At 32.6% G+C, this 20,128-nt stretch overlaps 1 protein-coding gene across 1 annotated transcript; it reads left to right on the top strand.

Moving 5' to 3' along the window:
• The first annotated feature begins 6,517 nt into the window (after positions 1-6,517).
• On the top strand, positions 6,518-7,600 carry LOC149170954 (uncharacterized). Its single transcript, XM_089427389.1, has one exon. It carries the CDS (start codon positions 6,762-6,764, stop codon positions 7,389-7,391), a length of 630 nt encoding a protein of 209 aa, XP_089283515.1. The 5' UTR covers positions 6,518-6,761; the 3' UTR covers positions 7,392-7,600.
• The last annotated feature ends 12,528 nt before the right edge of the window (positions 7,601-20,128 follow it).

A 20,128-nucleotide genomic window follows, 5' to 3' on the forward strand; every position in this document is an offset into this window, starting at 1 on the left:
AGAAATACCATAGCACGTGGGTTCATATTGGAGGATATTTATTGAGGAAAAAATGACATAATATATTGGGTGATATAAAGGGGGTAAAGCATTTTTATATCTGAGTAGGAATAGAAAATGAAGCTCAAAGTTAATGAAGAAATATAAAGGGGTATAAAAAATGTTAATGAAAAAATGAATACCTACAATATCTAGTGAAAGTATGAGTTTTTTAAATTGGGAAGGTGTATTGGGTTTGTATTGGTATGGGGTTAAATAATGTGATTTTTAGATACATTCTCAAATATGTAGTCAAATTAGGGGTTTTTTTTAGTATGCCGCAAAGACACGTGATATGCAATAGGTTCATCGAGTGAAGCCCCCATGACGCAAACCCTCCATGTTGTCTCACACATCATTGATTCCTCAAAAAATCACTTGTGATTCCTCAACAAATCATGCATAACCTTACACCATTTTCTCTCTATCTCTGATAGTAATTCCAATAATAAACAGGTAGAGACTAATCAGTCTCACAAACAAAAAGCACTAATAGATTCATACTACTCAAAATTGAGTTACAATTTATAAAAAAGTCCAAGCATCAACCAAGTTCTAAAATTACTAACTTCTAACTAATTTTAGAATAATTAATTCTAACTACTTATTATTCTTATTAATCAGTTTATTTATCTCATGATTATTCCTAAAAAAATCATTACCTGGAGTATTAGTGATGATTATAATGGACACTCACCTTCTTACAAATATTATAAATATATAGTCTTCCTTAGATGTAAAAAATTTGATTAATAAGTTAAAACCCAATGTATCATGTCAATTGTTATCACTTTCCTTTATTGGTAGGGCAGTCACTACGAGCTAAGTGGATGTAATGTTTTAAAAAGAATAGCAAATTGATATATGAAGTGGAAAATGTGCACCCAAAAGGTTAGGGAAACTATTTAAATTCTAAAATTGTAAGCTGAGGGTTGTTGGACGTAACTCCCTCAACTAGCCATGTAACATAAGCATTGAATTTCCGTGTTTGGGGGAAGCTTATTTTGTTTGCCATGTTGTTTTAAATATATGAACAAGATATTATTATTTTTATATCCTTAAAAGCATTATGTAAAATAAACAAAATTATGTATGTTCAAACATGAAAAGTCTTCATTCTTTAATTGCCTACTAAGGGATAAGGACTTGCATAAATTTTGGGTGGGTAGTAACCACTACTAAGTTTGGACATTTACACTTTTACTCCTACATGTTAAACTGTTAAAGAAAAGATAAATAATCTTAGGAAATAACCCCAAGTAGGTATATTTATTTCCATCTCATCCCTATTCATTTTTTATGCAAACACTGCTTAAATTATGGTGGGAAGTAAGTAACTAATGGTAAATGAGTTATTTATGAGTTTAATAATGAAAAATCATTACACAAATATTTAAAAATCTTAACATAAATATTGCAAGTACATCCAAAAATTATGACAAAAAAACATTTATTAAATGGCATAAGGCTACAATATGACCTTCAAAATTATTGTCTAATCAAATATTTGAAAATAATGTTTTAATAATACTAATAAATAAATATTTATTTCTTAAAATTAAACAATATAACTTTCATTCATCAATGTTAAACAAATTTATAACTAAAATCAACTCATAACCAATTAATTTATATTTATTTAATACTAAACCATAATATTTTTTCCGATTCAACTATGATAAATTTTCCAAAGGACTAAATTACTCATTCTCTATCTCTATCTCAATCTCAATTGACTAAAAAACAATTAAACAAGTTATTTAAAGATAATACTAAGTATCCAATCATATAAATTTAACACTAATGATAAATACCAAAATAATGTTAAATTAAATTTGGACCCAGCGGCACGACATCTTGATGGCTTGAAGTTTCAAACCATGATCATCACAGTCATTGTTATTTATATGACCATTTCCAGAAGAATTTAAATAAACTTATTTTTAATATGCTTCTTCATAGAAAGAATTTAAATAAACTTCTTTTGAAATGACAACTTATTTTTAATATGCCATTTCAGTTAGTTTTTTTCCACAGAAAAAAGCATCATAGATTATATTGAGACAATATAAAAAACATCATAAGATACAAAAGGGTGGAATATGACAGCCACGATCCGAGACATCTCGAGGAAAAGCAAATGCTAGAGGTTCAAAAAGGCACCATGTACAGAAAGACAAACACATCAGCATGAAACAAAAAGCACTGTGTATATAGGACATCCATATTGCAATACATATACATCAAGTTCAGGAAAATAGCTAAAAGGCACCAAAATTAATAACCAGGAGTAACAAATTCCAGAATCGAACAGGACTTCTCTTCCTCCATTACTTCCATATACCATAAGCCAGATTCATATAGCAAGCCCCTACTTTTTGGGCTGTTTTTTTGGAATTGAATTGTACATTGCAATAATGCGATGTAGAATGGAACTATAGGGTTCCTTTGAGTCTCTGAAAATTTTATAATTCCTCCACTTCCATGCGCACCATAACACAATAATAATGAGAATACGTCGTCGCTCTCTTTGCCTGCACTGCCATTCGAAATCTGCATGGATAGAAACAAAAACAACATGAGGAAAGCCAAAAGGAATGGATAGATCGTACCAGATTTGTTGAGAGGATTTGCATTGTTAGAACATGTGGAGATTTGACTCCTCTTCTGATTCACACATCAAACACCTGCTTGGGCCATGCCAGCTTCTTTTCCTCAAATTGTCCCATGTCAGATTCTTATTATTAAACACCAACCACGCGAAATAGATCATCTTAAGGGGGCATCCCAATTTCTAGAGTACCATACAAAACTTAGAGCTTGTATGCAGAACCTTTGAAGAAATAATATCAAAGTATATATCTTTTACTCGCGCTGGCAATTGTGCATTTGGCACAATCCAAATTAGGTGATCTGTCGTCCCACAACGTTGAATCCCACAGCCTCCGAGAGCATCTTTGACAGCTTTCCATGATAAGTTCAGTTCCTCTGGCAAACCAAGGTCAATGACATCCTTCCATAAAGGGACAGGGCCACACCATGCAGATATGAGTTTATCCCATGTAAAGTTACCATTTCTGTGAAGGAAATATAAGAGGTTCTCAGGAATGGAGATGTTTCCACGACTGCAGGCAATGGGATCAAAACCAATTAAAATACTGCTTCCAGAGTGAATCCTCCACTTCAGATTCTTTATAAAGTATTTCTCGACCTTCCGAAAACTGAGCCAGATGGCTGATCCGTGCTTGGTTCCAATTGCTCCAGTTCTGTACCAATATTCCAGATTTTTGCCTTTCATATATTTTAGTTTTACAGTGACAGTCCATGGCCCTTCCCCGAAGATACCTCTGCAGAGGGATTTACATAATAGAGCTTTGCCAAATACCCTCAAATCCTTTAAACCCAAACTCCCAAGGCGTTTAGGTAATGATATACTTTCCATTTTGGTAAGATGGAACTTCCGTTGTTCAGATTTTCCACCCCAGATAAAATTAGTCATAACCTTGGTCAGCTTGTGAATGATGCTTGCCGGGAGGTAGAATAAATGAGCCCAATAGACAGCCATCTGCAATAAAACGGCTTGAGAGAGTATAACTCTACCTGCCAAGGACAGACTCCTGTGTTCCCATGCGGATATCTTTTTATAATATCTCTATGTCAGCCATTGCCAATCATTCTTGGAGTAACCCTTAGCTTTGAGATGAAAGCCTAAATATTTAAGGCCCTCCTTGAGCGACCTTGTCTCTATACCAAAAAGCTCAGATATCCAATTCACCAACTCCATGTTGACATCATTGTGAAAGAGGGTGGATTTCGCCTTGTTAATAATAAGCCTAGAGGCTCTTTGGAATCTTTCAAGAATATCTTTTAAACACATCCACGATATTCTGCAAAGCATTGCAAATAAGAGCACATCATCAACAAAGAGGTTATGCGAAATGAAGTTGTGCCTACATATCTTAATAGGCCTGCATCTGTTTTCAGCGACCGCTTTATTAATGTGGATGCTTAGAGAGTTCATTGCCAGAATAAATAAAAGAGGCGAAAGGGGGCATCCTTGACGCAGACCTCTTTCCGCTTGAAAAAAATGGGAAGGAATACCATTGATAATGACCGCATAGTTCACATTCTCCACGCAAGCCATGATCCATCGGATGGAGTTGGGGCTCAAACCGATCTTAGCCAATAGACATTCAACAAACCCCTAGTCTAAACAATCATAGGCTTTCTGCAAGTCTATTTTCAAGATGGCTGCATCTGTGTTTTGTGAAGACATAGAGAACAGGCACTCCTGAGTATTAGCCACAGCATCCAGAATATTGCGACCCTTCAGAAAAGCGTGTTGGTCCTTAGTTAAGAAAGAAGCCAGTGTTGCTTTAATTCTTTCGGCAATAATTTTAGTGATGATTTTAAAAGAAATGTTACATAATGATATCGGTCTATAATCATGAAAGGATTCCGCCTCCCCCTTTTTTGGAATTAGAGCAATCAGAGTGGATGTTGTGATGTGGTGAATGCTGCCAGTCATTCTAGACGCTTCCACCATCCTCAACAAATCATGCTTAATGAGGTCGAAAAAGTGGGTGAAAAATTCGATTGTCCAGCCATCCGGTCCTGGGTTCTTATCCTTCTTAAAGGCCTTCAAAATTCCAAGAAGCTCATTCTCTGTGAATGGCTGAAACAGGGCCTCATTTCTTTCGTCGTCAAAGATTTGAGGAACCAATTCAATACCCCATAGAATGTCCTGAAAAGCACCATCTTTCCTTCTTCTGTATTGGCTCTTGAAATGACTTACGACTTCCTTTGTGATATTCTGCTGAGATACAAGGAAACCTTCGTTTCCATCTCTTATCTTCCATATGGTGTTTTTCTCACGTCTGGCATTTTCATATTTATGGAAAAACATTGTGTTCTTATCCCCTTATTTGAGCCATAATGCCCTGCTTTTAAGCCTCCAAAAAGATTCCTCCTTCTTCAGCAATTTATTTTTTTTCCTTTCGAGCTCTCTTATGCTACATTTCATACTGAAGGGGTAGGAATTTGCATCTGACAATTTTAAAATATTTCCTAGCTCCTGTTACACTGCCTAAAGTTCCTGCCTGTCATTTTTCTTTTTTCCAATTTGCCATTCCTTCACCAACTCTCTCACAGCGACCATCTTATCTCTAAATGTTAAAAAGGGGGAGACATGGATTTAACTGATAAATCTTTCCATGCATTGGAGATGAGATCATTAAGGGCTGGGTCCTCTAAATATGTTCTATTAAATTTAAATGGATACCCCTTTCTGAAGCCTTTTTCCCGCCAGGATAGAAGAATTAGTCTGTGGTTGGATACAAGTGCATTCCCCACTGATGAATATGGCATGCCCATTTTATCTATAATGCTAACATGCACTATAAACCGATCAATCCTCTTGGCAATATACGCCTTTTTAGTTCTACCATTATCCCATGTCGGCTTCATTTCCGAGGGAGCGATATCCACAAGGTTCTTACTCAGGAGCTAAAGCTTTATGCTATGCTATCTGCCATTTCAGTTAGTTACCTATATGGAACAAATGACAAGTTCATATTCTCTATTGATTTTCAATTTGGTGGGCATGGATCTTTCTTTCAAAACTTCAATTTTATGAGAATCATATCCAGAAACCCCTATGCCATTGACTAACCATATTTTAAGATTTTGATTTTAAGATTTCGTAGAACTCTAGTGACAGGGGACCCAAATTTCTGTGACATTTTTTAACAAAGAAACCACGTTTCACATATATTAATATGCAAGGTTTTGTTTTACATTTATAAATCGTTTTCCATAACGTAATAAATTAAACATTATAATTTTTAAAGTGAAAGTTTCAGCCAGTCATCACCTTTGTAGATTTAAAATGTTTTCCAATTTTATCCCCTCGATTTAAAATATTAAGATTGGTGGTTAGTGATTTACTTATATTGAAATATATATCATAATTAAAAGTTTTTCCGTCATTGTCAACTCACGAGATTCCTGTGAGCAAGGACTTTGGATTTTATCATTTTATATCCTAATCAACCATACATACATATATATATAGATATATATTACATATATATATATCGAGAGTGGACAAAAGACCTGGAATATGCTTAATTTATTGCTTAAAATAAAGAACTAAATAAAATAATCAGTGAGTCATATACCACAAACCGGGCATAACTATTAGTTAGTTGAGATATCAAAATGGGCGACGATAGCAACGTAGGGTACACGCACGCTGCTAAACACTAATATAATCCTGGTTATGGTGAAATGTTAGGTTTGTGGTTCAGTAAATCTCTCACCTCCCTCCTCACGTGAAAATTGTTGGGCGGTCTTTTCGTGGTCCAATTGATTGAAAAATCGACGGTTGTCTTGAAGCGGCAGACCATTCACCAATACTTAAAGAGAAGAAGATGGCAGACCAGAGCCGTGGTTGCCTGCAGAACTCTTCCCATGCATGCCCTTCCAATTTCTTCTATTTCTATGAATAATTTCTGCCATGTCCTGCCTTGCTTGTATAAGGAAAGGCTAACATGCTGTGCATCATACCCACTCCGGCCATTTGCAGCGACCATCTCGACTCCGAAACCCTTATCGACAATAATAACAGAAAGAGCAGTTGTCGGTGCAGCTGAACTATTGTCCCCGTCTTTTCTCCACCATCGTTGTGTTCCGTGTTCGAATCTCTTGGCCACCTCTCAATCATGTCTCAAATACTCAGAAAATGCTGCGGTGAGGCCGAGGGTCCGCCGGATTACATTGACGTGCAGGAGCCGAAACGTTTTCACGGCGAAGAAAGAGAACAGTTTCTTCAACTATTGCAATTAGACGAGACCTTAGCAGCCGATGAAGTAGAATGCGCTCACAGCGAGGAGCTCGTAAATGTTGTGATGAGAAGCCTGGAGGAAGAGATTGCAGCGACAGGTTGCACTTCTAATCCTGTGTTCAAATCCACGGAGAATTCGGTGGCGTTTGATATTTCTAGCGGCAACGAAGACCAAATCCGAGACAATGATGATCTGTGTTATCTCCTGGAGGCTTCAGATGACGAGCTTGGAATTCCCCCGAGCCCTGCTCTGATGTTGAAGGACGAAGTATGTATATCTCCAATGGAAACATCGGATGGTTTGTCGGAGAACCGCAATCTTAAATCCCTTAGTGGAAACTGGCACTTCGACGAATTTGAAAACTATCAACAATTTGCACTGTACGAAAATTTATCTGATACGCTACAGCTCGACGATTATATGAACAGAGATTTTTTAGGGCAGGCCATGTTATTCGACGGAGATTTTCCTACCACATGGGAACTCGAAACTTGCAATAGCATGTAATGAAAGCAAATTCAAACGAGTTTATTTCGTACAGACGAAATATGGAAAATTTTCCTCGGAAAAATTTCGGAAAGAACTTAAAATATAGTCTTGCAATATTGTATTTTTTTTTTAAACCAGAGGCAGTTTATCTTGTTGGTCTGGTTTTCTTGTTCGTCTCGGTTATTATTCCATAGTTGTCTGGCTCAACCTACCGATAGCTTTAATGTATTGGCTTAGCTTTAATGTGCCGGCTTATTGTTAAGATCAAACCTGCTGGGCCCTTAATATTTTTTTTTTATCATCTACATACAAATCTTATACCCCTTAATTTTTTCTTTTATCATGTACATACCAATCTTATACGCTAATTTTGTCATTCAGTTAGAAAGACACTGTACAATTTGTCATTCAGTTAGAAAGACTCCGTACAAATATGGTTGATATAGGCAGAAGGCATTACTTTCTATTATTTTTACCTAATCAATTTTTATAAATTAATTTCATAAATATAACTAAAAAATTATTGCAATATACAAAAATGTCAAAAATGTTTTAGTGATGTACACATTTACCATTAACCATGTATAAAATGTTATGGGTCAATTTTAAGATAAAAAAAGATTATAAATAAATTTTACAAATAATAATGAGGAAATTTATCATGAAAAAGCTTATTAGAATTGGAATAATCTCAATACACTAGGAAGTTCTTGGGCCGGGAGGTACACATGAATCTAATCTTTTGTAAGTCATTAAAAATCAATGCAACCTAACAAACTCTTTAATATTGGTCGGTGACTACTTTTTAATTTATTAAAAGTCAATACAACTTAACATACTCTAAAATATTAGTGGGTGGGGAGCCAAAAACATAATTTTTTTAATTCACTAAAAGTAATGGACTATTTTGCTAAATAAAATTTTCTTATATATAAATGAATCTTAAAAAAATAATGAGGACCTTATCATAGAGGAACATATTAGAATTGGAATAATATTAAATTTCTAGAAAATTGGTGAGGGAGCCACAAATCTAATTTTTAAAATTTTTTAAAAGTCAAAGTAATATAACAAACTCTGTATTACACTACAACCATTAATAAACATTAAAACTAAGCATATTCCCTTGAAAATCAATTTAGACCCTCAATTAAAAAATAAAATAATCTTCATTCAACTTAAATTGAAATAATAACTTTTCAACCATAAATCTAATCAACATAATTTTCTATTATTTATTATTAACATATTAATAATATATTAATTAAATGAATATGCGTTTAATATCACAAATTGAAATTCAAAAAGATAAGAACCTCCCTATTCAAATAGATAAGAACCTCCCGATTCAAATAGACCTCTATAAACTTTAATGTAAATTGATAAATACCTTTGTCAAATTTAGAATCATTATCACAATTCTTAACGTAAATTGCTTTTGTTTATTATTATAATTCCTTTTGACCGTAATCCATGCAATGTTTGTTTGGTTGTTTCTGACTGTGGAGTCCATATTATATACTAAATGCGTTTTTTTCCATATATGGATGGTGTTGCATTATGATATTCCACTATTTTATCATTTTATAGTTGAGGGTGTTTTAGGTTAGTAATGTTTTTTTTGTTAACGTGTAACTTTAAATTTAAATGTTGTTTTATTATTCTATTAGCGTATTTTAGGTGGATAGGTCATAATTTTTATTTATGTTTAGATTTAAATATTTATGTATTAAAAAATAATAAAAATTAATTATTATTTAAATTTATTATCATTAATAATAAGAAAAAAAAATTCATAATAAGTTTGTTTATTGCCCCCAAAAAAATGAATAATAATATTCCTTAAAAATGATCATGTTACAACGTTAAAAATATCAAATATATATCATTGAATGTGTTTCATTCAGACCATTCAAGCTTCTACAAAATGTTGAGACTCAACTGCTAATAAAAGCTAAAAACATGTATATAATTTTTTAAAGTTTTATATCGTTAATTTTACACCGACCATTAGTTTTTTAAAATCGTTGACTCGGGAACATGGAAAATCAATGAAGAAGAAGACGACCTTGAAGCAAAAAAAAATTCAGATTGAACCGTAAATACCTTTAGGAGGGAACAAAATGAATGCATTACATGAGAGGGACAGGACCCTTCTTTCAGGTTTCCAGTCTTCCATTTCATGTCGAGAAATGCTCATTAGTTGAATTGAAACAATAGGAGCGACTATGAATATGTGAATCAGACTCAAACATAAAAATAAATTAACTATCATGAGGAGAATTCAGGATCAGAGAAGCTGTGGCATCAATACTAAATCCACATTGAAGGGAAGATGAAATGGACGGACTGAATGGAACGGATAATGAATTGGCCGGATTTATGGGCCATTAGAAATTATGAACACACACAAACAATTCAAAATGTAAAGCGCACACACGATTTATACGAGCACATTCAAAAAGTAACGTACACTTAAGAAATTGAAATTGACATTGCTGAAGTACCTGAAATGAAGTTGAAATAAACAACACATTCAAAGTTTCATTTTTTAATAAATTATAGATCACTTTTCATGAATTAATTTTTAATAAATTAAAATAAGAACACAATAAAGAAACCAAAAAAATATTTACATATTTACGATGTAAGTCTTTCTTTGGAAAGAACATCCCCTGCATGCCACGCTGGACACTTCGATGCCCTTCAATCTATGGTTAGACGATTCAAGTGTCTTGGGTCGTTCGATACCACCACTTAAACTAGCAACTGCCTCCTTGATTTACGTTGCTTGACCAAGAGACAGGTGGAAGTGGTTGCCTCCTTGATTTACGCTGCCTGACCGGTGGAAACAGTTCATAACTAACACCGAAAACCAGTGACAGGTGGAAGTGGTTGCGTTCTTGATTTAGGAATATGATTGCCTCTTTAATTGAAGCACATGAAAGACAAAATTGTAGCGAATATAATGCGATCACTCAATCAAAGATTCTTTTTCCAGCATAGCAGAGATCAGCCTCGAAATTCACCAAATCCTTGTCCTGTGAAGTTTCGATGATGAATAGATTTTTTTCACCTCATCTTCTTTATATTTTCCTAAAATTTATATATTTATATTTTCCTAAAATATACATATATATATATATATATATATTTAGTTACATGCAAATAGGTTAAATGTAAAACCTAAAATCCAGAGTCTATCTGCAAGGTGAAGATCAATATTTGATCTGTTTAGACAGTGGATAGAACGTGGTAAGATTTAATCACAATTTTTTCATGTGAGACATATGCGTTACCATCCTTGTAAATTGTAAATTTTTATATGTATGAAAAAATTTAATATCCCATTTTTGTTTTTAAGATGTCCAAATGAGAAATATCCAATTTGCTATTGAGATTGCTCAGTTCCATCATCGTAAACTCAGGGAAGCTATTGAGATGAAAAAAGGCCTAACAATCTCAATAGAGATGATGGTTGGAAGATCATTAGATGTTGGATCCCTGCCTTTTCATCTTAGTCTCTCCCCCCTCTTTCATCTTTTCTCGCTTTCGTCGTTCCCCTGGAGCCTTCCTGTCTCCTAAGGTTTATCCTTCTTGCTCTGGGCTCTCTCCAGTCCTTCTCCTTTTTATTTTGTGTCGCTCCTTTTTCCCTGATTGATATTGGTATTTTTAATTATAACACATATTTATTTACTTATTTTTATTTTTATTATTATTTATTTATTTATCTATTTTATATTATTTTTATATATATTTTAATATATGTTTTAATTTATTTATTTATTTATCTATTAACGAATATATATTATTATTATTATTATTTTCCCTAAGTTATATATATATATATATATATATATATATATATATATATATATATTTTAATTAATTTATTTATTTGTCTATTAACGAATATATATTATTAATATTATTATCTATTTTATTATTTTTTCGTAACTAATTTTTATATATTGTTATTTTATAATTTATTTATTTATTAACGAATATATATTAGTATTATTATCATTTTCATTTTCTTAGTTTTATTATTATTTATTTATTTTATTATTTCTTTCGTAACTAATATATATATATATATATATATATATATATATATATATATATTATTTATTTTTATTTATAATTTAATCTATTTATTTATCTAATGAATATATATTATTATTATCTATTTAGTTGCTTATTTTTATTATTTATTTTATTTAACTATCATCTTACCTTATTTATATAAAAGTTAGGTCTTCAATTCAACTAATTCCCATTTAATTAAACTTTTAATTATTAAATTATACATTTTCAACTAATTAATAATGTAAACCCCTTCTAATATTATTTCATTTATATAATTATATATTTATATATAGGTATGGTCATTAACTATTTCCCTTAAATAATCAATTTGACTTTTTGACTGTCCCTAAGTCAAGGCTAGCCGTTGATCTAGATAGCTGTTGGAGGCCCTGCTCAGACTATTTAACATGCAAAGCTGGATCTTTTTCAATGCTGGATCTGTTTCTTCAACTTGTCCTGACGATGAGCCACACTTGCTGGTTCAAAACATCTTTCTATATGTGATTTAGGCCGAAGCTCTTCTTACAACTGTTATGGATCACAAAAGTCTCAATTCAACAATATCTGATTTTTTTAAGAGGTAGAAAGTTATAGAAGCATATGAGTACAAAGTTGAGGCGAACCCATTGAGAGAGACTTATGAATATAATGCGAACACTCAATTAAATATTTTTTTTCCAAAACTCAATAAAACATTTTTTTTCCAAAACTCAATAAAATATTTTTTTTCCAAAATAACAAAGATGAGGCCTGAAAATCCAATGAAAGATGAGGCCTGAAAATCCAATAAGTTTCGATGATTAATAGTTTTTTACAGTCTTTTCTTTATATATATATATATAATATATATATATATATATATATATATAGGGTTACATGCAAATACTTTAAATGTAAAATCATATTTTATGTAAATAGGTTAAATGTAAAATCCTATTTTTTTGGAAATAGGTTAAATGTAAAACCCAAAATCGAGAGCTATCTGCAAAGGTGAGGACCAATATAGATAAAATTACAGACACTCAATAATATATTCTATATATTTGAATGAGGAAATTACACACATATTTATACAATCAATAGTCTCAAGACAGGAATGCTATCTTAGACGTACAGTAGTGTGGTTGAGAGATTCTCTCAACCACACACTAAACTAGGAGAAACTATATTCTATCTAATTCCTATTATGTAGGAACAAACTCCTCAAATAGAGAATTACAACCATATACAAGTAGGAATTAATTATTTCTAACTAATATTTGATCTGTTTGGACCCTGAGTATAACGTAGTAAAGTTTAATCACAGGTCTTCCAAGTGAGACATTGGAGTTAATATTTTTGTAGATTGTACATTTTTATAGGTATGAGAAAATTTAATATGAATCTTTTTAAAAATAATCGCCTCTTCAAATCCAAATATTGAAGAAATGGGAACAAAAAATAGAAGTAAGACTAAAAGAACAGATGCAACGATTTCTATGAGCTTATTAAATAAATTAAATCAAAGCCTCTCCAAATCTAAATATTGGAGAAATGGGAACAAAAAATAGAAGCAAGACTCAACAAAAGTAGAAGCAAGGATCAACATAGATGTGACATATATGCATATTGTCTATGATAATTATGGATTATGTTATTATGACATTCTAGGAACATTATTCTCTATTGTTAACATTAGTAAGGCAAAAGAGAGAAATAGTGAAATTAAATCATCACCTCTCCAAATCCAAATATTGGAGAAATGGGAACAAAAAATCTAAGCAAGACTGAAGGAAGGCATAAGCAATGATCAACAAAGATATGAGATATATGCATATTGACCATGTTAATTCTGGATTAAGTTATTGTGACATTACTCCCTATTGTTAACATTAGTAAGGCAAAAGGGAGAAATAGTGAAATTAAATCATCACCTCTCCAAATACAAATATTGGAGAAATGGGAACAAAAAATAGAAGCAAGACTCAACAAAAGCATAAGCAAGGATCAACAAAGATGTGAGATATATGCATATTGACTATGGTAATTTTGGATTATGTTATTGTGACATTCGTGGAACATTACCTGAGTGACATTTTTAATAATAATAAAGTATATAGATATTAATAGAGTATGAAGTATTTTAAATTTCAATTTATCAAATATTTAAATAAATCAATTTAAAAAATAAAGCTTTTAAGGTGTGTATATATATATGACCTTAGAAGAGAAGAACTTGAATTCTTCATTCAAAAAATATTACTTTTAATAGTAATAAAGTATATAAATATTAATAGAGTATGAAGTATTTTAAATTTTGATCTATCAAATATTTAAATAAATTAATTTAAAGAAAAAAGTTTTGAAGGTGTAAATTTTTTATAATTTAACTCTATAATATATACTAATTACTATATATATATATATATATATATATATATATATATCAGACTTGAGAACAAAAATACTTGAGTTTCTCATCAGAAAGAATAGAAAGCCATCTTTCTATGAGCTTATTAAAGAAATTAAGTCATCGCCTCTCCAAATCCAAATATTGGAGAAATGGGAACAAAAAATAGAACAAGGATCAACAGAGGTGTGACATATATGCATATTGACTATGATAATTCTGGATGATTTCATTGTAACGTTCGTGGAACATTACTCTATATTAGATATCATTTTTGGGATTCAACTGCGTTAAGTAAGTCATTCAAACGTATGACCATTTCCATGAGAGGTAGTCGTAACTGACTAATTTCTCATGATTTTTGAATAGTTCACTTAGCACTCATTGCATCGGGTGATGCTCACAGGGGTGAAGAAGTGGGATTGAAACTAGTGAAATGTGGAGAACGAATCACATAGCATCAATCATCACTTCCGGGGCTTGCACCCGGTAACCAGGACTTCCCAGGAGGTCACCCATCCCAGAAGTCCTCTGGCTCAAGCGCGCTTAACTGTGGAGTTTTTCCCCACAATCAAGCCCACTTAGCTTGCTACCCCATTTGCAAGTGATGATTGATGCTATGTGATTCGTTCTCCACATTTCACTAGTTTCAATCCCACTTCTTCACCCCTGTGAGCATCACCCGATGCAATGAGTGCTAAGTGAACTATTCAAAAATCATGAGAAATTAGTCAGTTACGACTACCTATCATGGAAATGGTCATACGTTTGAATGACTTACTTAACGCAGTTGAATCCCAAAAATGATATCTAATATAATGCACTGCGTAAATCCCCCATACTTAAATTACTCTATATTGTTAACATTAGTAAGGCAAAAGGGAGAAATAGTGAAAATAAATCATCACCTCTCCAAATCCAAATATTGGAGAAATGGGAACAAAAAATAGAAGAAAGACTCAACAAAAGCATAAGCAAGGATCAACAAAGATGTGAGATATATGCATATTTACTATGGTAATTTTGGATTATGTTATTGTGACGTTCATGGAACATTACTCTCTATTGTTAATATTAGTAAAGAAAAAGGGAGAAATATTAATATGTGGAGACACCAAAAATTTGGTTATGAGGCTTATGCAATTTGGTTAGGAGGCTTATGCCAAGGGTAAAATGGACCTGCAAAGGTGAAAAATTCATTATGAACATTCAATATGAACTATTAAGAGTTGCACATTCTAAATTGTGGCTCAAATTTAAAATAAAGTTCCAATCTTGTGATTTATCTCTCATAAACCCTCGAGAGATGATAATAATTGATAAAGAACTAAAAACATAACAAAATGAGATAATTGGTATTGCACAAGAAGAGTTGTCCTACAAATTCAAAACAAAACATCATACCAAGGGGAGTAATTGCTGACAAAAGATCATCCACTTATGACAGGAACAATCATGGGTAGATTCCTTGATGACTATATTTTCCTACTTCCAAATGACATGGACACTGAAGATCCATACTGGTAAGGGTGTTATAACTTTTATAAGGATTGTAGATCGAAAACACATGATTATGATCTTAAAACATACCATCACTCCAATTTAATATGTTAAAATATATTTGACCATAGTCATAATGTTTTAAAAAACTAAAATATTAAACATCTTGTAGCATGTCTTTCTCTTGGGGAGCAAAGATTTCTCGTGTTATAACTTTTATAATGATTGTAGATCGAAAACACATGATTATGATCTTAAAACAAACCAGCATTCCAATTTAATATGTTAAAAGATATTTGACCATAATCATAATGTTTTAAAAATCTAAAATATTAAACATCTTGTAGCATGTCTTTCTCTTGAGGAGCAAAGAGTTCTCAGGTTCATAAATTTTCACTTCAAGGATCCCTTCTAAATTAATCATCTCAATCTCAACGTCATCATAAAAATAATGAAATATTTAGATAGAATAATTATAATCAATGTGGAAGAATCCCCAAATCCATTGGCCACCTCCAATGCCTAGAGAAATTAAATCTTTCTATGAATCGGTTATTAGGTAGTATACATGTAAATCTTTGGAAATGTGTGAACTTACTACAAATAGACCTATCATATAACAGGCGCACAAGGAACATACCTCATGTCAGAAAACAATGCTTCAAGTTATAGTGAATGATATTACTATGAGATATTCCTTTTGGTTTTTGTATCGGATGCATTTCAGCTGACACATGGGAATTGTTTGCAGTAGACTCGCAATTTTGTCACATGTCATATTGTTTGTAGGGTCATCAAAATTTTGTCACATGTCATATTGTTTGTAGGGTCATCAAAATTTTGTCACATGTCATATTGTTTGTAGGGACATCAAAAATTTGTCACATGTCATATTGTTTGTAGGGTCATATTTTATTTCAAGTAGAAGATGGTGATTAGTCGAATGCCTTCAAATTTTCTTCTCTTGGATAGTAAAGATTGATTAACCATTTTGGGGTTGAACATAAAAATTTTCTTCAACCATGGCCCATTTACTTTTTTCTTTTAATAGGTCACAAAACATCTTGTAGCATGTAACATGCTTTTCTATTGAGAAGAGCAAAGATCTCTCCAGCTCAAAAAATCATACTTCTAGGATCCCTTCTAAAGAAATCATCTCATCCTCAACATCATCATAAAGAGGATAAAAAATTTAAACAAAATAATTAGGCACACTTTTAGGATCCCTTCTAAAGAAATCATCTCATTCTCAATGTCATCATAAAACGGATAAAGTATTTAAACAAAACAATTATAATCTTTGTGGAAAAATCTCAATTATTGGGTAGTATACATGTAACTCTAGGGAAATTTGTGAAGTCAATACAACTAGAGCTATCATATAACTCGCCCACATGGCATATACCTCATGAAATTGGGTTCTCCATTGTAATAAATTAATTTAATATATTACCTATTGTTAGAGGCAATAATTTATATTGCAAAGGAAACAATGCCAAACTAGACAATATCTAGATTGCATAACATAACACATCTCTCTTCATCTATGCTCTTCTTCCATATGCTACTTCCATATGCTATCGACTTATGATGTTTCCTTTGCAACATTTCGTGAAATTTCTAGTTTATATAATAGTTGGATCATATAGTAGACAAATAATATTCTCATATTACCAAATACCTCATTCTTAATTTACAAATTTTGAATTCCTCAAGCCTAATCCCAATATAGACCAGGCTTTCCCCGTAATTAAAATGTTAGTGACGTAAAAGATAACTACTACGGAATTGTGTAGTTTAAGACATTTTTTTAAAGAAGGAAGTAATATTTCATCTTAAATATTTAAGTTATTATTCTAATTATGTTAAATAAAATTTTAAAACCTTTTCTATGTCTTAAGTTAAGAAAACTAACAATTTTAATGTCTTAAGACAAAACAAGAATCAGGGCAATATTTTCTAATCGGGTGAAGGGTTTGGGTTATGTAAAATTTGCAACCAAACCTTGAGGAACACATTGGAAAACCAGTAGCCTCATAAAATTCTTTGACATCCCTGCAAACCTTGGATATATTTTGGGTAAATGACAGTTTCATTAATTCCTTCGACAACACTGCAAACCCTGGCTGTATTCTGGAAACCGTGGCTATATTTTGGGTTTGTTCTTCTATGGGTTTTGGTATTGGGAATGGATGAGAATGAGAAAGTTATAAAGAGAAATTTAACATTAGCAGAAACTTTTGTGAAAGGAAGTATGTAGGATTCTTGTGATTGTATTTTGGGTTTGTTCATGTGTGGGTTATAGTATCAGGAATGGAGGAGAACGAAAAGATTACAGAGACCCATTTGAGATCACGAACAACTTTTGTGGAAAGAGGTGTGCAAGGCCCTTGTGACAGTATTTTGGGTTTGCTCTCATGCGGGTTTTGGTATTGGGAATGGAGGATAATGACAAAGTTACAAAGACCCATTTGACATTGGCGACGACTTTTGTGGAAGGAGGTGTGCAAGACGCTTCTGATGATGCTTGTAACATTTTTCTTGAGTCGATCACAAATGATGATCCTGCCACAGTAGGGATTTTTTCTAATTCATGTGGTTTATGATTGATTGATTCCATTGTTTACATTTGATTTCGAGTTTTAGATGTATCTTATGGGTTTTGAACCATTGGATTTTGGTTCAATCAAGGGTGAAGATATGTATTTTGGTTGGTGAATTTTGTTCCTGGAAACATGGTTTTTCCAATAATAACATTGCATCATCCTCTTCCTCCACTAGAAATGATAAGACCGAAAGTAATCATACGTCCCCTTCGTTGAAAGAAAGCACAATAGAAGGGCATTTCCTAAGGTAGGTTACGTCCTTCTCATCTCTGTCACGACTTAATTGGAAAAGGTAATTAAATTTTTAAAGGGAATATTGAATCGGACTTGTATTTGTCCTAGAGTTTATAAATTTTTGGTTTCCATTCTACCATAATTTGGTGGGAACGAAGGAAACTAACTTTGGGCCTCCATTATTGTCAGTGATGTATCTAGCTTCGTTTCTTAGGGTTTTTCCTTTTACAACACCAGATCATGGTCAAGGTCAACAACACCATCAAGGCCGAATCTATGTTATTCCAGCTCTCCCATTCATGAATTTTCCTCGTGATGGACTGATTATATTGGCCTACAACTTGCCAACGTGAATTTATTCCTTCATTTTATTTATTTCCTTATATATTTTATTTTTTCACATTTGGTAGCTACATGGGATCTTGTTAGTATATTTAAGTTGAGTCAAATTTAGGTTAGTTAAGGAAAAGTATTGGCTATTAATTTTTGTAGTTCGTTATTAATTTATGTCTTGATGAGTCTATATTGAAGCATTAGGGTAGGGTTTCCATTTTCTATTATAGACCAAGCCTAGTAACACAAAGTACTTGGTTATGAATTTATGTCCTCATCGTATTTAGTTATTAATTTATGTTTTCATCAGTCCAAATTGAAGCATTAGGATAGGGTTGTCATTTCTATCATAGACCATTCGGAATATATTTCATATGAAGCCTTAAGCTTAAATTATGCTAGTGATATAGTTATTTTCCATGATAGCTTCTTCACATGGCTTTCCCACGACTCAACACATTTGTATCATTAATGACTATGATTAGAAGTCTAAATCTAATGGTGGAAATTAAATAGGTTTGTTCAATAGACATAACCCTGATTTGAAGACCTAGTTCACTTTTTCATTTGTTTCATGCATCATGAGTGTCGCATTGCAAATCTGGGTGTCTGGCATACACTAGGAGATTTTGGTCGTGAATGTGCTTATGAACCAGAGTCTTCGTCCTTCACTCACTAAGGATAGGTATTTATACCCACAATACTCGCAATTCTATGTGGAAGAGGTTCACCGTTGAGTCCAAGATATATAGTTTCTATATGAGATAAAGAAAGAGAGGAGGAACGTCCTAAAGTACTAGGCGAAGATGGCTGAGGCTCCTCAGGTTCAGCAACTTAACGAATCAATGTCTCACTCAGGAAGGTCATGTTCAATGACCTCAAGAAACAAGGTTTCATGGACTTCTGTTTCGATTGTGTTAGTGTTATCGTCAAGAGTAGATGTAATCTTGGGCTTGGAACCCATATGGATAGATGATTCTAGTGGATCAATATCAAGAGGAGGGCTAGAAGTAGTTCTTGAAGCTCTTGATTCGGTAGTTTGCGTCTTATTGTGCTTCTAATGACGACGAGGAGTATCCTCTGGTGGAACACGAGGCTTATTTTTCATTTTACGAGAATGAAACGGTGGGGGATTTTGTTCTTCCACATTGTATGCTATATTTTATTAAAAAAAAGGGCGAGGAATTTTGTTCTTCCACATTGGATACTAAATTTTATTAACACAAAAATTAATAAATAAAAAAGAGGGTAATATAGGCATAAAGGATTATCAAGCAACCATGAACTATAATATACACCTTCGTGAACCAAGGACTTAACGTATGGAAGCCAATCTCCATGAATGTTGCATTCAGTGTGTTATGATATACAAGGCGGAAGACTCAGTTACCTATGGTTAGATAAAAACCTATAGAGGACTCCCAAAATATACTCGACAGTACATGGGAATGTAGTCCGTAGTAGTATTGTCTAATGTGTAACCATTTGATGACACCGTGTTAGGATATTCCGACACATAGGAAATAGTTAAGTATAACTTGGTCTAGTATAGAGTTAGGTAAAGTGTGTTTCTTTACTATGTACATTTTGTAACTTACAATCCG

The sequence above is a fragment of the Pinus tabuliformis genome, chromosome 4_2, assembly GCF_031772625.1.
Source record: "Pinus tabuliformis cultivar Carrire ecotype Pingquan chromosome 4_2, CPIR1, whole genome shotgun sequence".
In the NCBI taxonomy this organism is placed as follows: domain Eukaryota; kingdom Viridiplantae; phylum Streptophyta; class Pinopsida; order Pinales; family Pinaceae; genus Pinus; species Pinus tabuliformis.